The 21,014-nt window shown below is 43.4% G+C and overlaps 1 protein-coding gene across 1 annotated transcript in view; it reads right to left on the bottom strand.

Annotated features, from left to right (window-relative positions):
* ubr5 (ubiquitin protein ligase E3 component n-recognin 5) overlaps positions 1 to 21,014 on the bottom strand; it is a gene marked incomplete at its 3' end in the record, with an annotated part of 37,253 nt that overhangs the window by 13,980 nt on the left and 2,259 nt on the right. The window contains exons 2-27 of the mRNA XM_024140681.2: positions 19,915 to 19,959; positions 19,676 to 19,757; positions 19,335 to 19,411; positions 17,055 to 17,177; positions 16,123 to 16,423; positions 15,694 to 15,853; positions 15,232 to 15,381; positions 14,402 to 14,613; positions 13,996 to 14,112; positions 7,385 to 7,650; positions 6,924 to 7,041; positions 6,561 to 6,745; positions 6,213 to 6,322; positions 5,741 to 5,853; positions 5,263 to 5,424; positions 4,942 to 5,053; positions 4,651 to 4,805; positions 4,310 to 4,507; positions 3,808 to 4,018; positions 3,387 to 3,513; positions 2,821 to 3,068; positions 1,390 to 1,510; positions 1,020 to 1,117; positions 635 to 792; positions 405 to 496; positions 122 to 268 (exon numbers count right to left, since the gene is read on the bottom strand). Of these exons, the coding sequence (XP_023996449.2) occupies positions 122 to 268; positions 405 to 496; positions 635 to 792; positions 1,020 to 1,117; positions 1,390 to 1,510; positions 2,821 to 3,068; positions 3,387 to 3,513; positions 3,808 to 4,018; positions 4,310 to 4,507; positions 4,651 to 4,805; positions 4,942 to 5,053; positions 5,263 to 5,424; positions 5,741 to 5,853; positions 6,213 to 6,322; positions 6,561 to 6,745; positions 6,924 to 7,041; positions 7,385 to 7,650; positions 13,996 to 14,112; positions 14,402 to 14,613; positions 15,232 to 15,381; positions 15,694 to 15,853; positions 16,123 to 16,423; positions 17,055 to 17,177; positions 19,335 to 19,411; positions 19,676 to 19,757; positions 19,915 to 19,959 (3,888 nt within the window). The remainder of the gene's footprint in view (positions 1 to 121; positions 269 to 404; positions 497 to 634; positions 793 to 1,019; positions 1,118 to 1,389; positions 1,511 to 2,820; positions 3,069 to 3,386; positions 3,514 to 3,807; positions 4,019 to 4,309; positions 4,508 to 4,650; positions 4,806 to 4,941; positions 5,054 to 5,262; positions 5,425 to 5,740; positions 5,854 to 6,212; positions 6,323 to 6,560; positions 6,746 to 6,923; positions 7,042 to 7,384; positions 7,651 to 13,995; positions 14,113 to 14,401; positions 14,614 to 15,231; positions 15,382 to 15,693; positions 15,854 to 16,122; positions 16,424 to 17,054; positions 17,178 to 19,334; positions 19,412 to 19,675; positions 19,758 to 19,914; positions 19,960 to 21,014) is intronic.

The raw sequence follows: 21,014 nt of genomic DNA, 5'->3' as shown, positions 1-21,014 counted from the left end.
TAAAGCCCCTGAAAAAACACCTTACAGTTTGAATGAAGAGAACCAACATTGGATTTAAAAGAAATACATGTTGACACTGAACACAAAATACAGCCTACAGTCAGTCAGTGTGTGTGTTTACCGGCTGTTTGGACTGGTGACCAGGTTAGTGGTGGTGAGCAGTCTGTACAGCAGGTCCAGGCGAGCAGCTTTCTGTCCAGCAATCAGCGTCTTACACTTACACTTCTCCCAGCAGTCACAGTACGCAGTGGGAGAGGTCCTCTTGAGTCTGAGGAGAAAGACATTAACATTAAAGGCCTGGTGCAAATCACCTGTATCAGATGCAGTGATGCATTACAACAGTATAAAACCGGGATGTAAGTAATGAAATCCACTAACACCAGTATGAAGAGTGAAGTACATACTTGCAGTCGTGTCCTTTGTGACACACCCTGGCGCACTCAGTGCAGCAGCAGAGAGACTCCAACAGGCCGCAGGTCCGGCACTCAAAGATATCCTAGATGGGAGAGAGAGTAAATGGTCAGCAAAGATTCCCATCTGTGAAAAGGTAAACCAGTGTGAACGGCTGACTCATTTGTTGTGCGTGTTGCATTGTCCTCCCAAGTGACCCACCTGGTGTGTGTGTCCCCCTCACCTGGTTGATGTGTTCAGCTCCTGTCCAGGTGAAGCTGCAGGTGTCGTTGCAGCAGAGGACGTAGAGAGGAGAGTCGTCAGGGTTGGTCCCCGAGGGACAAATCATCTCCATGAACACAGAGTCTGCATCCACCTTCTCAGTCATGCCGGGGTCTCCSACTACACAACAGGTTTTGCAACGGAATATTAAAATCTGGATTTTGGTAGTATCTCCCCAGTTTTTTATTCTGCTCTCCTTAAAACACAGCACATATATAAATCACTTAATGTATAAATTAATGACTTCAGATGTCATTACATCAACATGTCAGCGTTTATATCCATTAGTAGTGCTGCCAAAGTCTCTTTCTCAACTAAAGGCATGAACAGTGTAGTGAGTGACATACCCTTGGCCATTTTCTGCGCAGCCTCCAGAACAGTAATGGCAGCTGGGTAAGCTCTCCCGCTGACTGCCAGCATGAACGGGGTCATTCCACGGGCATCCCTGTCAAACACAGTTTAGCAACATAAAGGGGGGAGGGGGGACAAACAAGAGAAAGCATCTTTTGAGCTTGAGAGCAATAGTTTAGTTCAGTATTTTAATGAAACAAGGCATTACTGTGTTATAAAATTAAAAAGGCTTGCCCAGACCCACTGGCCTTATCTCTCAATCTCATCCAAATCTCCTTCAAATCACACCTGCCTATATCATAAACAAAACAAGAATGGAATGCTCCTTCCGTTTTTTAAGGAAAGAAAAAAACAATGAGTCTTTACTTGGCGGAGAGCAGCTCGCGGAGGTGTGGCCTGAGAACCATGCTGTCACACATCAGTTTGAGGATGAGGTGGGCGTTGGCCTTGCGGTCTTTAGACTCCACCACCGAAGGCTCAGAGGGGCCTGTGGCAGGAGGATGGAACAGGTCAGAGACATTGGGGAGAGTTGGAGAACAACAATAGGGTAACCCCAACTAACTCCACATCTGAGCATGTATGGTGGTATAGTGAGGAAGTAGCTAGTCATTGGTTGGTTCCAGATGGAACCCTATTCCTTATATACAGGCTCTGGCCATAAGTAGTATTCTAAACAGGGAATTCGGTGACATTTAGTACCACACAGGCTAGGTATTTGACCTGGTACAGTGGTGGAGTAGCTAGCTAGGTGTGGTTGTATGTTGAGGAATAAGTTATCTAGATAGGTATCTGACCTGGTATAGTGGATGTGCTGGGGCCCTGGCTGGTCCCTGTTGAGGCTGTGGTGAGAGATCCCACTGCAGGGGCCAGGATGAAGTCTATGTCACCGTCTGGGTCCATGGGAGGGGGGTCGGGCACCCAGCTGGGAGGGGCGATGGGTGGGGACACGGGGTCCTGGTGGTCGCTGGAGGAGGGGCCGGACTCGTGACGGCCAAGCCCAGCTGCTCTCAGAGAGCGCCTCATCATCTCCCTCAGACGCAGCCTGCGCCAGACAGAAGACACTTAACAGGTTACATGAGTGGTGGAAAGACACAATGGGACTGACATGTAGACATAAATGGGCACCAAGATAGTGTTCTTGGTCTCAAGTGTCCTAAATGGCATCCTGACAGGTTTTCTAAGAACGGAAAAAAAGCCAATAGGCTCAGTAAACTTATTTCACTTATTGGGCTTTATGGAACAATCAGTTAGTATAATCCAGTTCTTCAGTGTTTTTCATCATGAACATGTAGCCTGAAAGAAAATAGTCAACCTAAAAACTTGTATAAGTTAGTTACCCTCTGCTGCTAGAAGAGCCGGTCCTGTTCCCAGAGCTGTTGCTAGACACCACAGAGATAGCATTGGCGATGGCCTCCACTGCTGACAGTCTCTCTGCAAACGTATTCCTCTCAGACCGTTCAGCTTCTGGAAAACACCAGCCCAACAGTTACCACACATATACAGACACAGGGAGANCGGAGGTGTGGCCTGAGAACCATGCTGTCACACATCAGTTTGAGGATGAGGTGGGCGTTGGCCTTGCGGTCTTTAGACTCCACCACCGAAGGCTCGGAGGAGGGGCCTGGGGCAGCAGGAGAAACAGGGATGGAGCAGGTCATTAGAGACATTGGGGAGAGTGCGGGAGGTGTTCTAAACAGAGAATTGGGTGACATTTGGTACCACACAGGCTAGGTATTTGACCTGGTATAGTGGTGGAGTAGCTAGCTAGGTGTGGTTGTATCTAAATAGGTATCTGACCTGGTATAGTGGAGGTGCTGGGGCCCTGGCTGGTCCCTGTTGAGGCTGTGGTGAGAGATCCCACTGCAGGGGCCAGGATGAAGTCTATGTCACCGTCTGGGTCCATGGGAGGGGGGTCAGGCACCCAGCTGGGAGGGGCGATGGGTGGGGACACGGGGTCCTGGTGGTCGCTGGAGGAGGGGCCAGACTCGTGACGGCCAAGCCCCGCTGCTCTCAGAGAGCGCCTCATCATCTCCCTCAGACGCAGCCTGCGCCAGACAGAACACACTTAACAGGTTACATGAGTGGTGGAAAGACACAATGGGACTGACATGTAGACATAAATGGGCACCAAGATAGTGTTCTTGGTCTCAAGTGTCTTAAATGGCATCCTGACAGGAATTCTGACAGATTTTCTCATTGGAAAAAAAGCCAATAGGCTCAGTAATATTATTTCACTTATTGTGCATTATGGAACAATCAGTTAGTATAATCCAGTTCTTTAGTGTTTTTCATCATGAACATGTACCCTGAAATAAAATAGTCAACTTAAAAACAGTACACTTAGATTTGTATAAGTTAGTTACCCTCTGCTGCTAGAAGAGCCGGTCCTGTTCCCAGAGCTGTTGCTAGACACCACGGAGATTGCATTGGCGATGGCCTCCACTGCTGACAGTCTCTCTGCAAACGTATTCCTCTCAGACCGTTCAGCTTCTGGAAAACACCAGCCCAACAGTTACCACACATATACAGACACAGGGAGACGGAGAATGGTGAAATAATGGAAGTCAAACAGGAGACGGGAAAGATAACAGAGGATGGCTCAAAACTGACACTGCGTCTTGAGACTTTAGGAGTCTTGACGCTGGGTTAACCTCACAGAACGTTCAGACTGGAATATATTGTGTAGAACAGATATGATTGTCTTTCAGGTAGAACTCCATTTGTTTGACTTTGCAAGGTTTCATCTCGCTGTATACACCACCCAGCACTCAGGCCGTGGTTTACCTTCCTCCTCCTTGGTCTCCTTGTTGCTGACGGGGAAGCAGACGGAGACGCAGGCGTGGAGGATGTTGCGGTTGCCGTCGCAGCGGTGGCCCAGGAAGGAGTGGAGGACGTGGGGACTCTGCTCCAGTAGAACAGCCTGCTCCAGGTTGACCAGGTACTGACGACAGGCCTCAAAGTCACAACGCAGCACGTGCTGCATCAACGTCTGCTTCTGGAAACACAAGTTGAACAATGTTAATTAAAGCGCATCAGCACAGCGTATCAATACACTTTACAGCGGGAATAAAAACATGCAAAATACAAAAGCATTTAGTCATCAAAAGAACACAATAAGGGACATTTTCTTGGATTAAAAACACTTTCAACATAGATCCTATATTGAGCATGTTTTTGTCTAGAAGTAAGCTCAATCTAGGGAAACCTGTGAAAGTTATGATCCTCCCAGTAACAAATTGACCATCAACTAAATAATCCCCATTGACCTATAAATCATTTTGCTAACCTCCACAGCTAATATGATAATAGCAGCTTTCTTCTTGATGGTTGAGTTGGTGGGGAGGTTGGCCAAGGAGTGTACCCCCATGCCCAGGCTGGCGATGGGCGGCAGGTCCAACCACTCAGGGTCTCGGATCCCGCCCATACAGTCTTTGGCCATTGGGTAAATTGTGCCGTTTCCATCCCGAAGGATGACTGGAGAGTCCTGGAAATAAAATGATGAAAATCAAAATGTGCTTAGAAAATGGGGAAATTGTTGGATATGCAATTGCCTACACAACCTTTTCGCAATACATGAAGCATGGCTATATTAGAAAAGGTTGTATTGAGTACTGGAGAAGTGCTGACCTGTCCTGCGGTGAAGATTGCTACATTGCGCTCACTCTGCCCCAGGAAGGCCAGGTTACTGGTGGGGAAGTTATTCTCCTGCTCTGCTTTGCCTGTGGCCAGGTCAAAGATACAGTACCTCACCCAGTTACCAGTCTTCAGCACTGCGTGAACTCCTGAAGGGGCAGATAACACAGCAAGACAGAAATACACAGAATTCATTAATATCCACACTTAAACACCCAGTAGTACATTATCGGCATTCGGCACCAACATGAATTACTACATTGTATTGTTATGCAGATGTCTTACCTTTGGAGTCAACATTCACAGCCAGAATCTCAGCCTTCTCTGGGATGCAGAGTTTTTTAGGTGTACGCTGGAAGCAATCTGGAACTTTAGGAGTTCCACCAGTTTTCACCACCTGTTGATTAAAAGAGAGGCACCAGTTTTTAGACAACAGATGTAACACTACAATGACAGATACTTTTATTGTAAAATTGTGCTTAGATTCATTAAATAATTGCACAAACATTAAACCATCACTGAAATAACACATTTGTATGGGAGTAATAATAACTACACTATAATGTTATAAGTATGTGAGTGTAAGTGAGCGTCCAGTAGTCGTACCTGTAACTCGTCTATTCTGAGCAGCCTACAGTCCTGCAGCAGTGAGGAGGGGTCAGAGTCAGTGATGGGAGCTGGAGCACTAGGTAGACTCGGCTGTGTGCTCACGCTGCTTGACGTCCCTGGAAACTTCACAGCTACATACGCGCCGTCCACTTTCAGCACCTGAAGTTAAAAGATGGAGCTGTTGCAAATAGGGCCGTCGTGAAGACACCACAATAACACAACGAACAGACAATACACAGGATACAAAACATGAAACTACGGCTTTGAGTTCTGCTCTTAGGCATTTCTTTAAATGTAATGAAAACAGAAATATTAAATTACTCTGAAAAATATAGACTAGAAGGTTCAAGAAATAACTATAAAATATGTGATAAAACTAAATATTTTACAGTGTTAATAAAAACAAACAATGGCGTCTATCCCCCAGCCTGCCAGAGAGTGTTAGGGTCTGGTCCCTTCCTGTAGCCACACCCACCTTTCCCACAGGGACGTTTTTAACATCCTCCACAAACACCACTTCCCGAAGAGGCCACTGCTCCTCGTTCACCTTCTCCTCCTCTTTGGGAGCCGGGGTCGAGCGTCTTCGTTCTGTAAGGGCAGACGACACGTTAGGATATTTATACAACAGCAGACCAGACCTGGGTTAACAAACATGTAAAATACTTGAGGTGTGCTTGATTTAGCTTGTCCGCTGTGCAAGATGGGCAGCGTTTGCAATTTTAGCACTAATCTATTGGGGTTCCATTGTACCAGGCAAGCTAAAAAAGTATTTAACCCAGGTCTCATAAGCCGATATGGCAGATTTCATTATCAGACACAACTAGAGACATTTTTTTAAAGTTTGTCTGTTTGTTTATATATAAATCTTAAATTAAAAAGAGACCAATGAGTCATGACAATATTACAGCAAAACAGAGGTTAGTATAGTAGCTAGTAATGTGACATACTGTAGGGCAGCGAGGCACTGCTAGCAATGGAGGAGGTGTCACTGCAGGTGGAGGCCGGGGAAGGAGGGGGCCCCATCTCAGTCTTTACCAACTCCGGCTTGCTCTCCGTTCTAAGGAGAGAATGGGTAGGACTGAGTTCATCATGAGTGTTGGAGACGAGGGCCATTGATTTACATTTGTAGTGGCTTAAAAAAGGGAACAGCTGGACCCAATTCACTCCCTAGCCCTTCCCGTTGGGCCTAACCCTTTGATATTTGCAAATCTGCAAACATAGAAGGGTTAGGGCAAAAGGAAAGGGGCAGGGAGCGAATTGAGACCAGCTGCTCTCTGAAATGGAAGCTAACTCACTTGATCTCCTGTGTCTTGGTGGTCTTGTCCATGTTCTTGAGGCTCTCTGGTGATCGCAGCTGGAACCTGCAGCTGTCGTTCATGTTCCAGACAGACTCGAGGAGCAGTCCCACCTTGGGGATCCCAGCGTTGACAGAAAAGGCAACGGCACCGGCGTGGTAGAGGGGGTTATTCCTCAGGCACACCTGGAGAGAGGACACAAACACCTGTTCACATTCGTTCAAAAGCAGTGTACGAGTGTACGCAACAGACATCCAACCGGATTCACAGGTGCAGAGAACAAAAACATTTCAGGATGAAGGAACATTTATACACAGGGTTCTAATGCTCCCATAGTCTTGGTTTTATGTTATGTTTTGTCACCTGCGTTCCCACGGTGATGTTGGGTATTGAGGAGATGCCGGCACTCGACTTTGGCTTCTTGTTCTTGGCTCTAGCCTTTTCAAGCATCTTTTTCCGTTGACTAAAAGGCACAACACCCCTGAGGAAACACAAACATTTCAAAACATAAACCACTAACATCCAGCTTAACCTTCTTGTACGCATATATCTCTCAAGGACCGAGTTCCACATTTGCACTGGACATTTGAGTAGAGCAAGGGCCTCTGGCCAGCCACTGCCTGAGTTCAACCAGTAATTGTTATTTTTCTAATACTTTAGCTGCACTTGATTGAGCTTGCTTGGCACAATCCCAGTGCAAATCCAGCCAATCTGGCACTTCAGGAAAGCTCAATCAAAATGCAAACTATTTCAAGAAAAACAAATACCATTTGAACCCAGGTGTGCCACTGTCCGAGAGGAGAGGATTAACTGCTGTAACTCACCACCAGTACAGGCTGCTCTCCAACTGGGCGCATGTGTAGAGGGCACAGCAGTGCAAAGACACAACGCGCTCCCCCTGCAGCTCAGGGTAGGCCTGGGCACTGTGCTCCAGCTTGGACGCCACGCTGCTCAGGGTGTCATCCAACCAGGTCGCCACCTTATTTGTTTCCGTGGCCACGGTGGCTCTGATGCTGTTAGCAGACAGCAGGGTGATCTTCTCATTGGTCAGGCCCAGGAAGGACACCCGGGGGTGGCGGATAGAAGGGTTCTGATTGGAAGAGTTGATTTAGAATATATATATAGAAATATACACACACATACAGTTGAAGTCAGAAGTTCACATATACCTTACCCAAATATATTTAAACTACGTTCTTCATAATCCTGACATTTAATAGTAAAAATTCCCTGTCTTAGGTCAGTTAGGATCACCACTTTATTTTAAGAATGTGAAATGTCAGAATAATAGTAGAGAATTATTTATTTCAGCTTTTATTTCTTTCATCACATTCCCAGTGGGTAAGAAGTTTACATACACTCAATTAGTATTTAGTAGCATTGCCTTTAAATTGTTTAACTTGGGTCAAACGTTTCAGGTAGCCTTCTAAAGCTTCCCACAATAAGTTGGGTGAATTTTGGCCCATTCCTCCTGACAGAGCTGGTGTAACGAAGTCAGGTTTGTAGGCCTCCTTGCTCAAACACCATTTTTCAGTTCTGCCCACAAATGTTCTATAGGATTGAGGTCAGGGCTTTGTGATGGCCACTCCAATACCTTGACTTTGTTGTCCTTAAGCCATTTTGCACCAACTTTGGAAGTATGCTTGGGGTCATTGTCCATTTGAAATACCCATTTGCGACCAAGCTTTACGTTCCTGACTGATGTCTTGAGATGTTGCTTCAATATATCAACATAATTTCCCCTCATGATGCCATCTATTTTGTAACGTGCACCAGTCCCTCCTGCAGCAAAGCACCCCCTCAACATGATACTGCCACCCCCTTGCTTCACAGTTGGGATGGTGTTCTTTGGCTTGCAAGCCACCTCCTTTTTCCTCCAAACATAACTATGGTCATTATGGCCAAACAGTTCTATTTTTGTTTCATCAGACCAGAGCACATTTCTCCAAAAAAGTACAATCTTTGTCCCCATGTGCAGTTGCAAACCGCAGTCTGGCTTTTTTAATGGCAGTTTTGGAGCAGTGGCTTCTTCCTTGCTGAGCTGCCTTTCAGGTTATGTCGATATAGGACTTGTTTTACTGTGGCTATAGATACTTTGTACCTGTTTCCTACAGCATCTTCACAAGGCCCTTTGCTGTTGTTCTGGGATTGATTTGCACTTTTTGCACCAAAGTACGTTCTTCTCTAGGAGATGGAACGTGTCTCCTTCCTGAGCGGTATGACGGCTGCGCGGTCCCATGGTGTTTATACTTGCGTGCTATTGTTTGCACAGATGAACGTGGTACCTTCAGGTGTTTGGAAATTGCTCCCAAGGATGAACCAGACTTGTGGAGGTCTACAATTTTTCTACAAGAGGTCTTGGCTGATTTCTTTTGATTTTCCCATGATGTCAATCAGAGGCACTGAGTTTGAAGGTAAGCCTTGAAATACATCCACAGGTACACCTCCAATTGACTCAAATTATGTCAATTAGCCTATAAGAAGCTTCTAAAGCCATGACATCATTTTCGGGAATTTTCCAAGCTGTTTAAAGGCACAGTCAACTTAGTGTATGTAAACTTCTGACCCACTGGAATTGTGATAGTGTCTGTCTGTAAACAATTGTTGGAAAAATTACTTGTGTCATGAACAAAGTAGATGTCTTAACCGACTTGCCAAAACTATAGTTTGTTAACAAGAAATGTGTGGAGTGGTTGAAAAACAAGTGTTAATGACTCCAACCTAAGTGTATGTAAACTTCCGACTTTAACCTCTTGAAGCTAGAGGGCAGTATTTTTATGTTTGGAAAAATAATGTTCCCAATGCAAGCTGCCTATTTCTCAGGTCCAGATGCTAGAATATGCATATAATTGACAGATTAGGATAGAAAACACTCTAAAGTTTCCAAAACTGTCAAAATATTGTCTGAGTATAACAGAACTGATTTTGCAGGCGAAAACCTGAAGAAATCCAACCCAGAGGTGCCTCTTATTTTGAAAAATCCCTGTTCCATTGCCTGCCTTTCCTCCATTTAAAAGGGATATCAACCACATTCCTTTTCCTATGTCTTCCACAGGGTGTGAACAGTCTTTAGACATAGTTTCAAGCTGTTATTCTGAAAAACTAGCGAGATTTATCAAATCGCGTCAGTGGACTGCCAGATGTCCTTTGATTAGTTCATGCGCGCGAAAGTGGTAGCTCAACATTTTCAATCCTGAGGATTGATTACAAAAAACGTTTGACATGTTTCTACGAACTTTACAGATACTATTTGGAATTTGTCTGCCCTTCATGGCAAAAGCCTGTGGATTACTGAACATAACGCGCCAACCAAATGGAGGTTTTTGGATATAAAAATAATCTTTATCGAACAAAAAGGAAGATTTATTGTGTAACTGGGACTCTTGTGAGTGCAAACATCCGAAGATCAAAGGTAAGCGATTCATTTTATTGCTTTTCTGACTTTCGTGACCAATCTACAATGCTGCTAGCTGTTTGTAATGTTTTGTCTAGTGATCGATAAACTCACACAAACGCTTGGATTGCTTTCGCTGTAAAGCATATTTTCAAAATCTGACACGACAGGTGGATTAACAAGCTACGCTGTGTTTTGGTACAGTGGGGCAAAAAAGTATTTAGTCAGCCACCAATTGTGCAAGTTCTCCCACTTAAAAAGATGAGGCCTGTAATATTCATCATAGGTACACATCAACTATGACAGACAAAATGAGAAAAACAAATCCAGAAAATCACATTGTAGGATTTTTAATGAATTTATTTGCAAATTATGGTGGAAAATAAGTATTTGGTCAATAACAAAAGCTTCTCAATACTTTGTTATATACCCTTTGTTGGCAATGACAGAGGTCAAACGTTTTCTGTAAGTCTTCACAAGGTTTTCACACACTGTTGCTGGTATTTTGGCCCATTCCTCCATGCAGATCTCCTCTAGAGCAGTGATGTTTTGGGGCTGTTGCTGGGCAACACRGACTTTCAACTCCCTCCAAAGATTTTCTATGGGGTTGAGATCTGGAGACTGGCTAGGCCACTCCAAGACCTTGAAATGCTTCTTACGAAGCCACTCCTTCGTTGCCGGGCGGTGTGTTTGGGATCATTGTCATGCTGAAAGACCCAGCACGTTTCATCTTCAATGCCCTTGCTGATGGAAGGAGGTTTTCACTCAAAATCTCACAATACATGGCCCCATTCATTCTTTCTCTTTACACGGATCAGTGTCCTGGTCCCTTTGCAGAAAAACAGCCAAAGCATGATGTTTCCACCCCATGCTTCACAGTAAGTATGGTGTTCTTTGGATGCAACTCAGCATTCTTTGTCCTCCAAACACGACGAGTTGAGTTTTTACCAAAAAGTTATATTTTGGTTTCATCTGACATAATGATATTCTCCCAATCTTCTTCTGGATCATCCAAATGCTCTCTAGCAAACTTCAGACGTGCCTGGACATGTACTGGCTTAAGCAGGGGGACACGTCTGGCACTGCAGGATTTGAGTCCCGGGCGGCGTAGTGTGTTACTGATGGTAGGCTTTGTTACTTTGGTCCCAGCTCTCTGCAGGTCATTCACTAGGTCCCCCGTGTGGTTCTGGGATTTTTGCTCACCGTTCTTGTGATCATTTTGACCCCACGGGGTGAGATCTTGCGTGGAGCCCCAGATCGAGGGAGATTATCAGTGGTCTTGTATGTCTTCCATTTCCAAATAATTGTTCCCACAGTTGATTTCCTTCAAACCAAGCTGCTTACCTATTGCAGATTCAGTCTTCCCAGCCTGGTGCAGGTCTACAATTGTGTTTCTGGTCCTTTGACAGCTCTTTGGTCTTGGCCATAGTGGGATTTGGAGTGTGACTGTTTGAGGTTGTGGACAGGTGTCTTTTATACTGATAACAAGTTCAAACAGGTGCCATTAATACAGGTAACGAGTGGAGGACAGAGGAGCCTCTTAAAGAAGTTACAGGTCTGTGAGAGCCAGAAATCTTGCTTTTTTGTAGGTGACCAAATACTTATTTTCCACCATAATTTGCAAATAAATTCATTAAAAATCTACAATGTGATTTTCTGAATTTTTATTTTCTCATTTTGTCTGTCATAGTTGAAGTGTACCTATGATGAAAATTACAGGCCTCTCATCTTTTTTAAGTGGGAGAACTTGCACAATTGGTGGCTGACTAAATACTTTTTTGTCCCACTGTTATTGCACTTGTGATTTCATGAATAAAAAAAAATATAATTATCCCGCTAAAGGGATCTGTGCGCCAGAGGTTTTTAACTATGTATGCATATATATCGGTCGACCTCTAAATGTGTATGCATATACAACATTTTAGAGGTCGGCCGATTATTTCAAGTTTTCAATAACAATCGGTATTTTTGGACACCGATTGTGGACAATTGTTGTTGTTTTTTTTACTTTATTTAACTAGGCAAGTCAGTTAAGAACACATTCTTATTTTAATGACAGCCTAGGAATATGGGTTAATTGCCTTGTTCAGGGGCAGAGACAGACTTTAATCTTGTCAGCTCGGGGATTCGATCTTGCAACCCCCGGTTACTAGTCCAACGCTCTACACCACCTACCTTACATTGAGCACCACGAGGAGCCGTGTGCAGGCTGACCACCTGTTACGCGACTGCAGCCAAGAGGCCGGGTAAGTTGCTAACTAGCATTAAACTTATCTTATAAAAAACAATCAATCTTAACATAATCACTAGTTAACTACACATGGTTGATGATATTACTAGTTTATCTAGCGTGTCCTACGTTGCATATAATCGATGCGGTGCCTGTTCATTTCTCATCGAATCACAGCCTACTTTGCCAACAGGTGATGATTTAGCAAGCGCAATCGCAAATAAAGCACTGTCGTTGCACCAATGTGTACCTAACCATAAACATCAATGCCTTTCTTAAAATCAATACACAAGTGTATATATTTTTAAACCTGCATATTTAGTTAACATTGCCTGCTAACATGAATTTCTTTTAACATGAGAAATTGTGTCACTTCTCTTGCGTTCTGTGCAAGCAGAGTCGGGGTATATGCAGCAGTTTGGGCCGCCTGGCTCGTTGCGAACTGTGTGTGAACCATTTCTTCCTAACAAAGACCGTAATTAATTTGCCAGAATTGTACATAATTATGACATACCATTGAAGGTTGTGCAATGTAACAGCAATATTTAGACTTAGGGGATGCCACGCGTTAGATAAAATACGGAACGGTTCTGTATTTCACTGAAAGAATAAACGTTTTGTTTTCAAAATGATAGTTTCCAGATTTGACCATATTAATGACCTACGGCTCATATTTCTGTGTTTTATTATGTTATAATTAAGTCTATGATTTGATAGAGCAGTCTGACTGAACGGTGGTAGGCAGCAGCACGCTCGTAAGTACTCATTCAAACAGCACTTTCCTGCATTTGCCAGCAGCTCTTCGCTGTGCTTCAAGCATTGAGCCGTATATGACTTCAAGCCTATCAACTCCCGAGATTATGCTGGTGTAACCGGTGTGAAATGGCTAGCTAGTAAGCGGGGTGCGCGGTAATAGCGTTTCAATCGGTGACGTCACTCGCTCTGAGATCTTGAAGTAGTTGTTCCCCTTGCTCTGCAAGGGCCGCCACTTTTGTGGAGTGATGGGTAACAATGCTTCGAGGGTGGCTGTTGTCGATGTGTTCCTGGTTCGAGCCCAGGTAGGGGCGAGGAGAGGGACGGAGGCTATACTGTTACAATGGCAATACTATAGTGCCTATAAGAAAATCCAATAGTGAAAGGTATATGAAATACAAATGGTATAGAAAGAAATAGTCCTATAATTCCTATAATAACTACAACCTAAAACTTCGTACCTGGGAATATTGAAGACTCATGTTAAAAGGAACCACCAGCTTTCATATGTTCTGCGCAAGGAACTTAAACGTTAGCTTTTTTACTTGGCACATACTGCACTTTTACTTTCTTCAACACTTTTTTTTGCATTATTTAAACCAAATTGAACATGTTTCATTATTTATTTGAGGCTAAATTGATTTTATTGATGTATATTAAGTTAAATGAAGTGTTGATTCAGTAGTTGTAATTGTCAATATTACAAATAAATAAATAAAAATTATTTAAAAAAAAAAGTAAAACAAAAAAACGGCCGATTAATCAGTATTGGCTTTTTTTTGGTCCTCCAATAATCGGTATCGGCATTGAAAAATCATAATCGGTCGACCTCTAATACACATACACACATTAATGAGGTGGGTTTGCTAATAAAACGTGTATTTGAATGAAAACACTTATTTGCAAAGTAGTCCTCAGGAGGAGAGTTGGTGTTGTTAGTGTACAGCACTGGTCTCTGATAAATCATTTGAATTTTATTTGATAAAGGCTGCTGCTGAATCCTTCACATTTTTCATGCAATCAGTCCTGTTGGATTGTTGTACAGTACAGATGTTTACCTGTGTGTTTCTGTATGGTTCTGGTTCACTCCACTTCCACTGGTAGAGTTCCCCCTTAGAGCTCACTGCCACCAGCTCAGAGAACAAGGACCCGATGCTCACAAACTTCACACCATCCTGGACCAAAACACCAACAGAAACATTACCTAGAAATATTTGCTAACCTGATCTGTGCATATTAATTAACCCAAAACAATATTGAGCATATAGACCTAGCGAAAACTATTAAAACATACTGATATAAATAAACCAAGTGGGAAATCCATTAATGTGATAAATGAATGCTGTCATGTTCCCTGAACAAGCTTTATTGACATCACATCTGAATGAACACCAAAATGAGTGGACCTTCCCCATTAATCAAATTATTCCATCAACCAATCGATCAATGTCCCTATCCTCCCACCTTGTCAGGCCACCACTGCAGCTCCTCGCCCAGAGAGACAGGGCTCTGGACAGGGATGTTCTTCTTGTCCAGGCTGGGCTCCCCCTCGCGGCTGGTGGAGCCCCTCTCTGTGTCAAACGAGGCCCCATCCAGCCACCTCCGCTCCCGCAACCTCAACACAGACTCGCGCTCACGCAACAGCTCTGAGTCACGCTCTAAGGGAAGAAGGAGAACTGGTATGGCAATGGGGTCACACCAGTGGGATAAAAGTAAGCCACTCTCTGGGGAAGACCCGTCAACAATTTTTTTTTTATTATTATGCAAATAAGAGGGTTTTGGCAGTAAAACGGTGAAAGTTAGTTAATAGTGGTGTCTGTCTGCACGCTCACATGTTAAAATGTGAGGTAGGAAGACAGGTCAGGATAGATTAGAGATAGACATGCATTACGAGGGAGAGGGTTTATCCTACAGCATAAGGCTGCAGTAGAGAGTGGTGCCTGTAATGACAGGGTCTAGCGGGCCTTTCTCAGAGGGCTCACTGAAGAACAGATATTGTGGCCATGCAGCACATTCACAACACCACACACATTCACAACACCACATCCACATGGGCTTTGCCGACAGGTTGAAAAGGAAAGACTAGCTTTGACTTTAACGATATACCTCAACTATCAGAGAACTAAAAGCATATACTATGTATGGTGAAAAGTAATCTTACATCCATTTAGATAACTTGTTACTACAACTACTATTATTTAGGAAGAGAAATATGATTTAAATCTCAACCTCCTGACTACAGAAGAGGATGATGGTCCCTAGGCAGCAGCTCTGAGTGCCGTATGGTCAGTTACCTCGCGAGGAGCCCAGGCGGGACAGGGAGGAGCGTCTGAAGGAGGGGTAGCCAAAGTAGCTGATGTCCTCAGAGAACATGGCGTCAGCATCGATGATGACACTGGGGTGGGCTGAGTGGATGTCAGCATCCAGCAGGGACATCAGGTCCTCTGTAAGGTCCAACACAAAAGAGGGATGTTTTTGACATGACTATTACTGTCCCATCAGGCAAGGGTCAAACCCATAGGTTAATAGAGACTTTTGCATTTAGAATTTTTGGGACAACTCCATTGGTTCCACAAATGTAGCAAATACCAACTATCTACATAAAGCTTTCACATAACCCCCTTAAACCAGACCAAACTGTTTAAGAGCCCTCTGCTCATTCATACAAAGCTGTCATGTTGAGTCTTTCTTGCAATAGAGATTATCTTAATGAGACAAAGCTGTAGAATACACATCAAGGTGAAATAAAGTGGTACCTCCAGGGAGGTAGGACTCGCTGGCTGTGTCATCGCCATCGTCACCGTCCTCATCGTCTCTGCTCAGTAGGTTGTTGACGGCCAAGTTGACATCCAGGTTGGTCCTCTGGAGCTCCCGGATGATCACACTCCTAGACTTCCCCTGAAGGACCACCTGAGCCTGGGGAAGAGGGGAGGCAACATGAAGATCACCACCCAGAAATCAACCATGTTGTGACGGTGGTGACTGAGCACCAGAGAGAAGTGAAGGCCATGTGTTGAGGACCTTGTTATAATTAACGAGGGGCTCTGGTCAAGAAATAAATCGATCAAATCTGATTTGTTAAGTGTTTCTTTAAAATGGTATATTCAGTGATAAGAAACTCTCATATGGTGGGGTCACTTCCAGAATTTAAATCAATGTAGTTGAGGACAGACAGTGGGTCTAACCTGGGAGATGAGTTCTTCTGGGATGACCGAGGCAGGGATGACAGGCTGGGGCTGGCTGCCTAGGAGACCAGAGCCCCGGTCCCTCCCTGTGCGGATCACCCTGGTCTGACGTCTCGAGTCCCTGGCAGCTGTAGACGACCTCCCAGAGGAGCCTCCACCACCTCCTCCACTGACAGCTCCTCCTACACCTCCACCCCCTGCACCTCCTACACTACTGCTGCTGCCGCCGCCACCACCACCACCTCCTCCTCCTCCTCCTCCTCCACCTGATCCACCATTCACCCCGGAGCTCCAGCGACTCCTGTTATAGCACAAGGCGAAGGTCAGGCACAGCAGTCAGCCACACAGCAGAAACTCTCTCAAATCAACACACGGCTGCCTGCCTGCGCACTGGATTAGCAATTAACTGTGGGACAGCTGGCTTTCACAGAGAGAGCAGAGGTCCTAGGGTATTTATGCATACTGCAATTTGGAAGCAATAGTTTGGTAGCAAATGTCTTTTGTAATTTGAGAGATGAATTTGACCACATTAAATCTCATAATTTAGGGGCCAGTAAGGTAAGAAAAAATAAGGAGGAAAAAACAATGGATGGTAGATTGCTTTCACCTAGTGTTATTCAAAATCAGCCCACTTCTATCAAAGCTCAATAGGCATTTTATGTTTATGCCTTTAACCTCAGAGCTGCTGCTGCCTTGGTTTGAAGGTCCCAATTTCCAGGACAACTCTGTAGTACAAGTAGATTCTGACTGCGCCATCTCATTTTACATGGACAATACCTGAATCCTGGATAATAATAATGGCTTCAGCTGTCCTCCTGCAGCAGTCTTTGTCTAGGCCTAAGTGGCGCTAATGCACATGAAGCCGTATAACGACTTTACCTGAGTGTGTCTAGGGGAGGTTTTTCCTGAGGGCCCTTACTGCCAGAACTTACCCAAGGGTGTTGCCTGCCAGTCTGCCCAGTGTGTCAGAGCCAGACAGGAACCAGGGAGGATCACTAGTCCTGCCTGGCCTGGAGCTCCTTCCTGTCCCTGAACCACTGCCACTCAACTTTGAACTGGAAACAAAAGACGGGAAGACGGGAGATCAGATCAGTTACTACAAACCTAGTAGTCCCACATGGGACCAAAAATTAAGACAACCTGGGAGTGGAAATCCCAGGTTGTGGCCCATGTCTAGGGCTTTTACATTTCTATGTTTAAGGTTAAAAACAACAGGGGAAATGGAGGCTAGCATGGCAACACCCTCGGGAATCAGAATTGGCTGCAACTCATTCCGCCTTCAAGACTTATTCCTTTTTAAAAGGTACTTGTTTTTTTTAGGGCTGCGATTGCTAACTCCTACAATAAGATAATATGATCGGAGTGTATTGTGTTAAATGTGATGTCTATTGTACATGGATGTATGAATTTGCTGCAGTCTACGTTTAATTAAGTCAACTGCATTACATACTTGCCACCAAATCATGAACAACGCCTGAGACTGACCATAACAGCATTGTCCTGTCGGATTCAAACCCATGACTCCTTTGTACATAGTATCTCAATATATTGGTAATTGCTTCCCAATGAAAGAATGCAGATAGATTTTACTATTAGGCATTTTAGCAACACACAAAATATAGAAGTGTTTTATTTAGCAACTGAGTATAGTAGGCCTAACAATGAATTGTGCAGACTTCTGCAGAAATAAAATATAAATAACCTGTAAAAATGTACATTTGTTTACCATTTATTACACTGTAAAAACTTGAAATGCATAGTGCGGAGTGTGACTGGATAGTATTCCGAGTGGAAGCTTTGTTCCGTCAGCTGTCAAAGTTACTGATTGAAAATGTGCAGTGCTCGTTTCCACAGTAAGGCTTTCCAGAAACCCACAATGCGGCTGACTGCAAAGCTATTACCATCTGAAACCATCTCATTTTCTTTTGAAAAGTTCAGCTTATTTCACCGTACCAGGCAACAAAACATGTGCTCTGCAGAAAATCTTAAAGTATACCAGTCACATTATTCACCAGTCTTTCTCAGGCTGATTCACTTGCATGCTTTGCAACTAGAGGGCCTAGTTCACGGTTTGATGCTGTTCTGCTGGTAAGACATATGGGATCAATGAAACTCACAAATGCATGCTGGCCACCAACACAAACCCTAGCAACAGCTAAAAAGGCATTCTTGCTCATACAAAATAAAATAAAAGCAAAGAGCAGATTCATAAATGCAATTGGCTTTCAGAACACGGCCTTGATTTCTTAAGTGCTAAGATACCATTGCGAGCTTTGTTTTGCCTAGTTTTTTGGGGGACAATAAATTGCAGAAATGGAATAAAATACCAATTACTTATCTATAGAACATACATTGTCCATGATGCAAAACACCTCAACACAGTCAACACTTTCTGGTCTTTCATTTGTCATAGTGTTTTAAGTGACTAAATAATAACACATTGAAACCGTTCAACTAGTAGGCCTAAGTACTTAGTAAGAACTCTGTGGAACTCAACTCGCAGGACTCACCATTGCTAGGCAGCAGTCAAGGCAGACAAATATCTTGCTGCGTTTTGTAAATGCAGATCTAAAACGCTTCTTATTGTCAATTCTGCTCAGCTTCAGTCAGGATTCGCTCTAAATCAAGAATGTAAAAGGACTCATTTTGTGCTTCAGTTGCACTTCTCCACTCGGATGAAATATCTTTGCTCTCTCATTGGATCGCCAGACAGCGCTCTGACTGATGTGATGAGTACGGTACTTTCCTCCGGCGTAGTATTTACAGTAACAAGTTACAAAGCAAGATTAACATCAAGCAAAATGTTAGAAAGAATGTAGCCAGCTACATTTCCTATGACAAACATCACAAATATGATGGCCACCCATCGTTTTTGCAAAAAATACCTTGCTTTTTCATTGCAAACTAATTTACTAGCCTAATAGCTTTGCACTTCTGTGGTCATATGATGAAAAAATTATACCGAATGTGTTGCAATAATGTATTTTGTGTGAAGAAATACTATGTAGTTACACACCCCTTATCACTCTACTGAAGCAAAAAAAAACTTGACTTTCAATATAAAAACGCATGTGAAATGGTTAAAACGCAGATTTTTTTATGGTATATGTTTTGAAAATACAGATTTCTGAAAGCTAATGCAACCCTTGGTATAGAAAGTTCTCTTAAACTCCACTAGGATGAAACTATTTTCCTAGTGTAAACAGTCTCACCCATCGTTGCCATCTGGTTTGGTCAGCTCTAGACGATCAGGCTGGACAGCAAAGCTGATCCGACACACACGTCCATCCTGGAAAGAAAGAAATTACTCCATATTATCAAAACAGAAAAGGTGATGGCATGTCACAAAAGACGGCACTAAAATATATTTTTTTATTAACTCATGGTGCTCTTATTCATTTTTTTTTTAAGTGGACACTTGACTTTTTACCCCAAAAGTAGTGCATTGTAAGTAGTGCACTTTTTAGTTCAAATCACAATCTCCATCAAAAATGTAGAGGCAGTACAGCTCAAATGTTAATGATTGTAATATACATAAATCCTTCAATGTTACCTCAAGCAGAAAGCCAGCATGGTTTGGTCCAACTACACACTGTTTTAAGGTGGCCTGCTCCAGCAGGTTGAGGTGTGGATGACTGCATTGGAGACAGACAATGTAGTGAATGTTAACATGTAAAAAAGCTATAAGATCGCTATATATCTGTGGAGTGTGGTCCCCGCTGAAAGACATGGCTGAATAATACATTTGCTGATAATTCCACAGTTAAAATGTAATTTTTTTTAATGTCTTACCTGTTAAAGTTGTATTTGTTGAGTTTCTCCGACACTTCACGAAGTCTGTTAAGTATAAAAATTCAATAAAAAACATTGACAGTGAGATCGTTCATTTCCGTTCACGGTGTGAATTTGTGCAATTAATGGTCTGGAAATTCATGGCCAATAAGGACATTTCTACTAGTCTGTACTCTGTGTACACTATAATGAGCATGGCATCTGCTTACACGACGTTAACAAGAAGTCCAATGAGAATCTCAAATACATGAATGCTGATGACAACAGTATCAAAATTACTCACCAGCTACAAAAGAAACCATCTAAATAACAGTAAAGCTAAACAGTTAGAGCATGGTGCGTATAACCATCTGCACTGCATTGGGACTGTTGCCTTCACTCACGCAGAGGATACTAGTGGGTGGGTAGGTCATTCCCCCAGTCAAAGAAACAGGGCATGTGCAGAGCTACATCCAACAGAGGAGACATCAGTACTATTGTGACCATTCTTTTTAGTTCAAGTTGAGCAGAGTTACTATTTAGTACAACTCCAAGTCCTTAACTGTCACCTTCCTAGACCAGAAAAATCTTTGATTGTAGCGAAGTCTAAAAAACATGTCACGTAAAACATGACAGGCTGACAGCTTTACTTATTGTTTCAGCTCTAGCATCTATTCTCTCAATGAGTGAACCAGGCACATGCCTTACTCGTTTTGCCTGCTATGAAATGAGAGGTCAAATATGGTCAACAATTGTTTAAACAGCGCTTCAACTGCTATAGGCTACACTACTGAAAGCATTGATTCTCATTCTAATGGCTTAAGTACAACAATGGTTATGGTGACAGGAAACAGGTGACGTGAACAAACATTTAATGAATCTATATACTCAAGGGAGCAAGACAATACACAAAGGCTGTTATCATACAAAAAGTCAGCCACAGAAAGTGGACAAATCTTGTCAAAGATGCAATATTACCTGTTGCAAAGGGAGGAAAGGATATCAGACAGTTGCATGCAAGCTGTAAGGGGTGAAAATTCAAGTAATAGGCCTACGCCAAATGACATTTTCTGTCAAGCAAGCCCAGTGGACAAGCCAATGGATGGCAATGACTTATAAGG

Source organism: Salvelinus sp. IW2-2015, unplaced genomic scaffold (assembly GCF_002910315.2).
Source record: "Salvelinus sp. IW2-2015 unplaced genomic scaffold, ASM291031v2 Un_scaffold2247, whole genome shotgun sequence".
Lineage (NCBI taxonomy): Eukaryota > Metazoa > Chordata > Actinopteri > Salmoniformes > Salmonidae > Salvelinus > Salvelinus sp. IW2-2015.
Note: the sequence above shows the minus strand (reverse complement) of the source record. Positions and strands in the feature narration are given on the sequence as shown.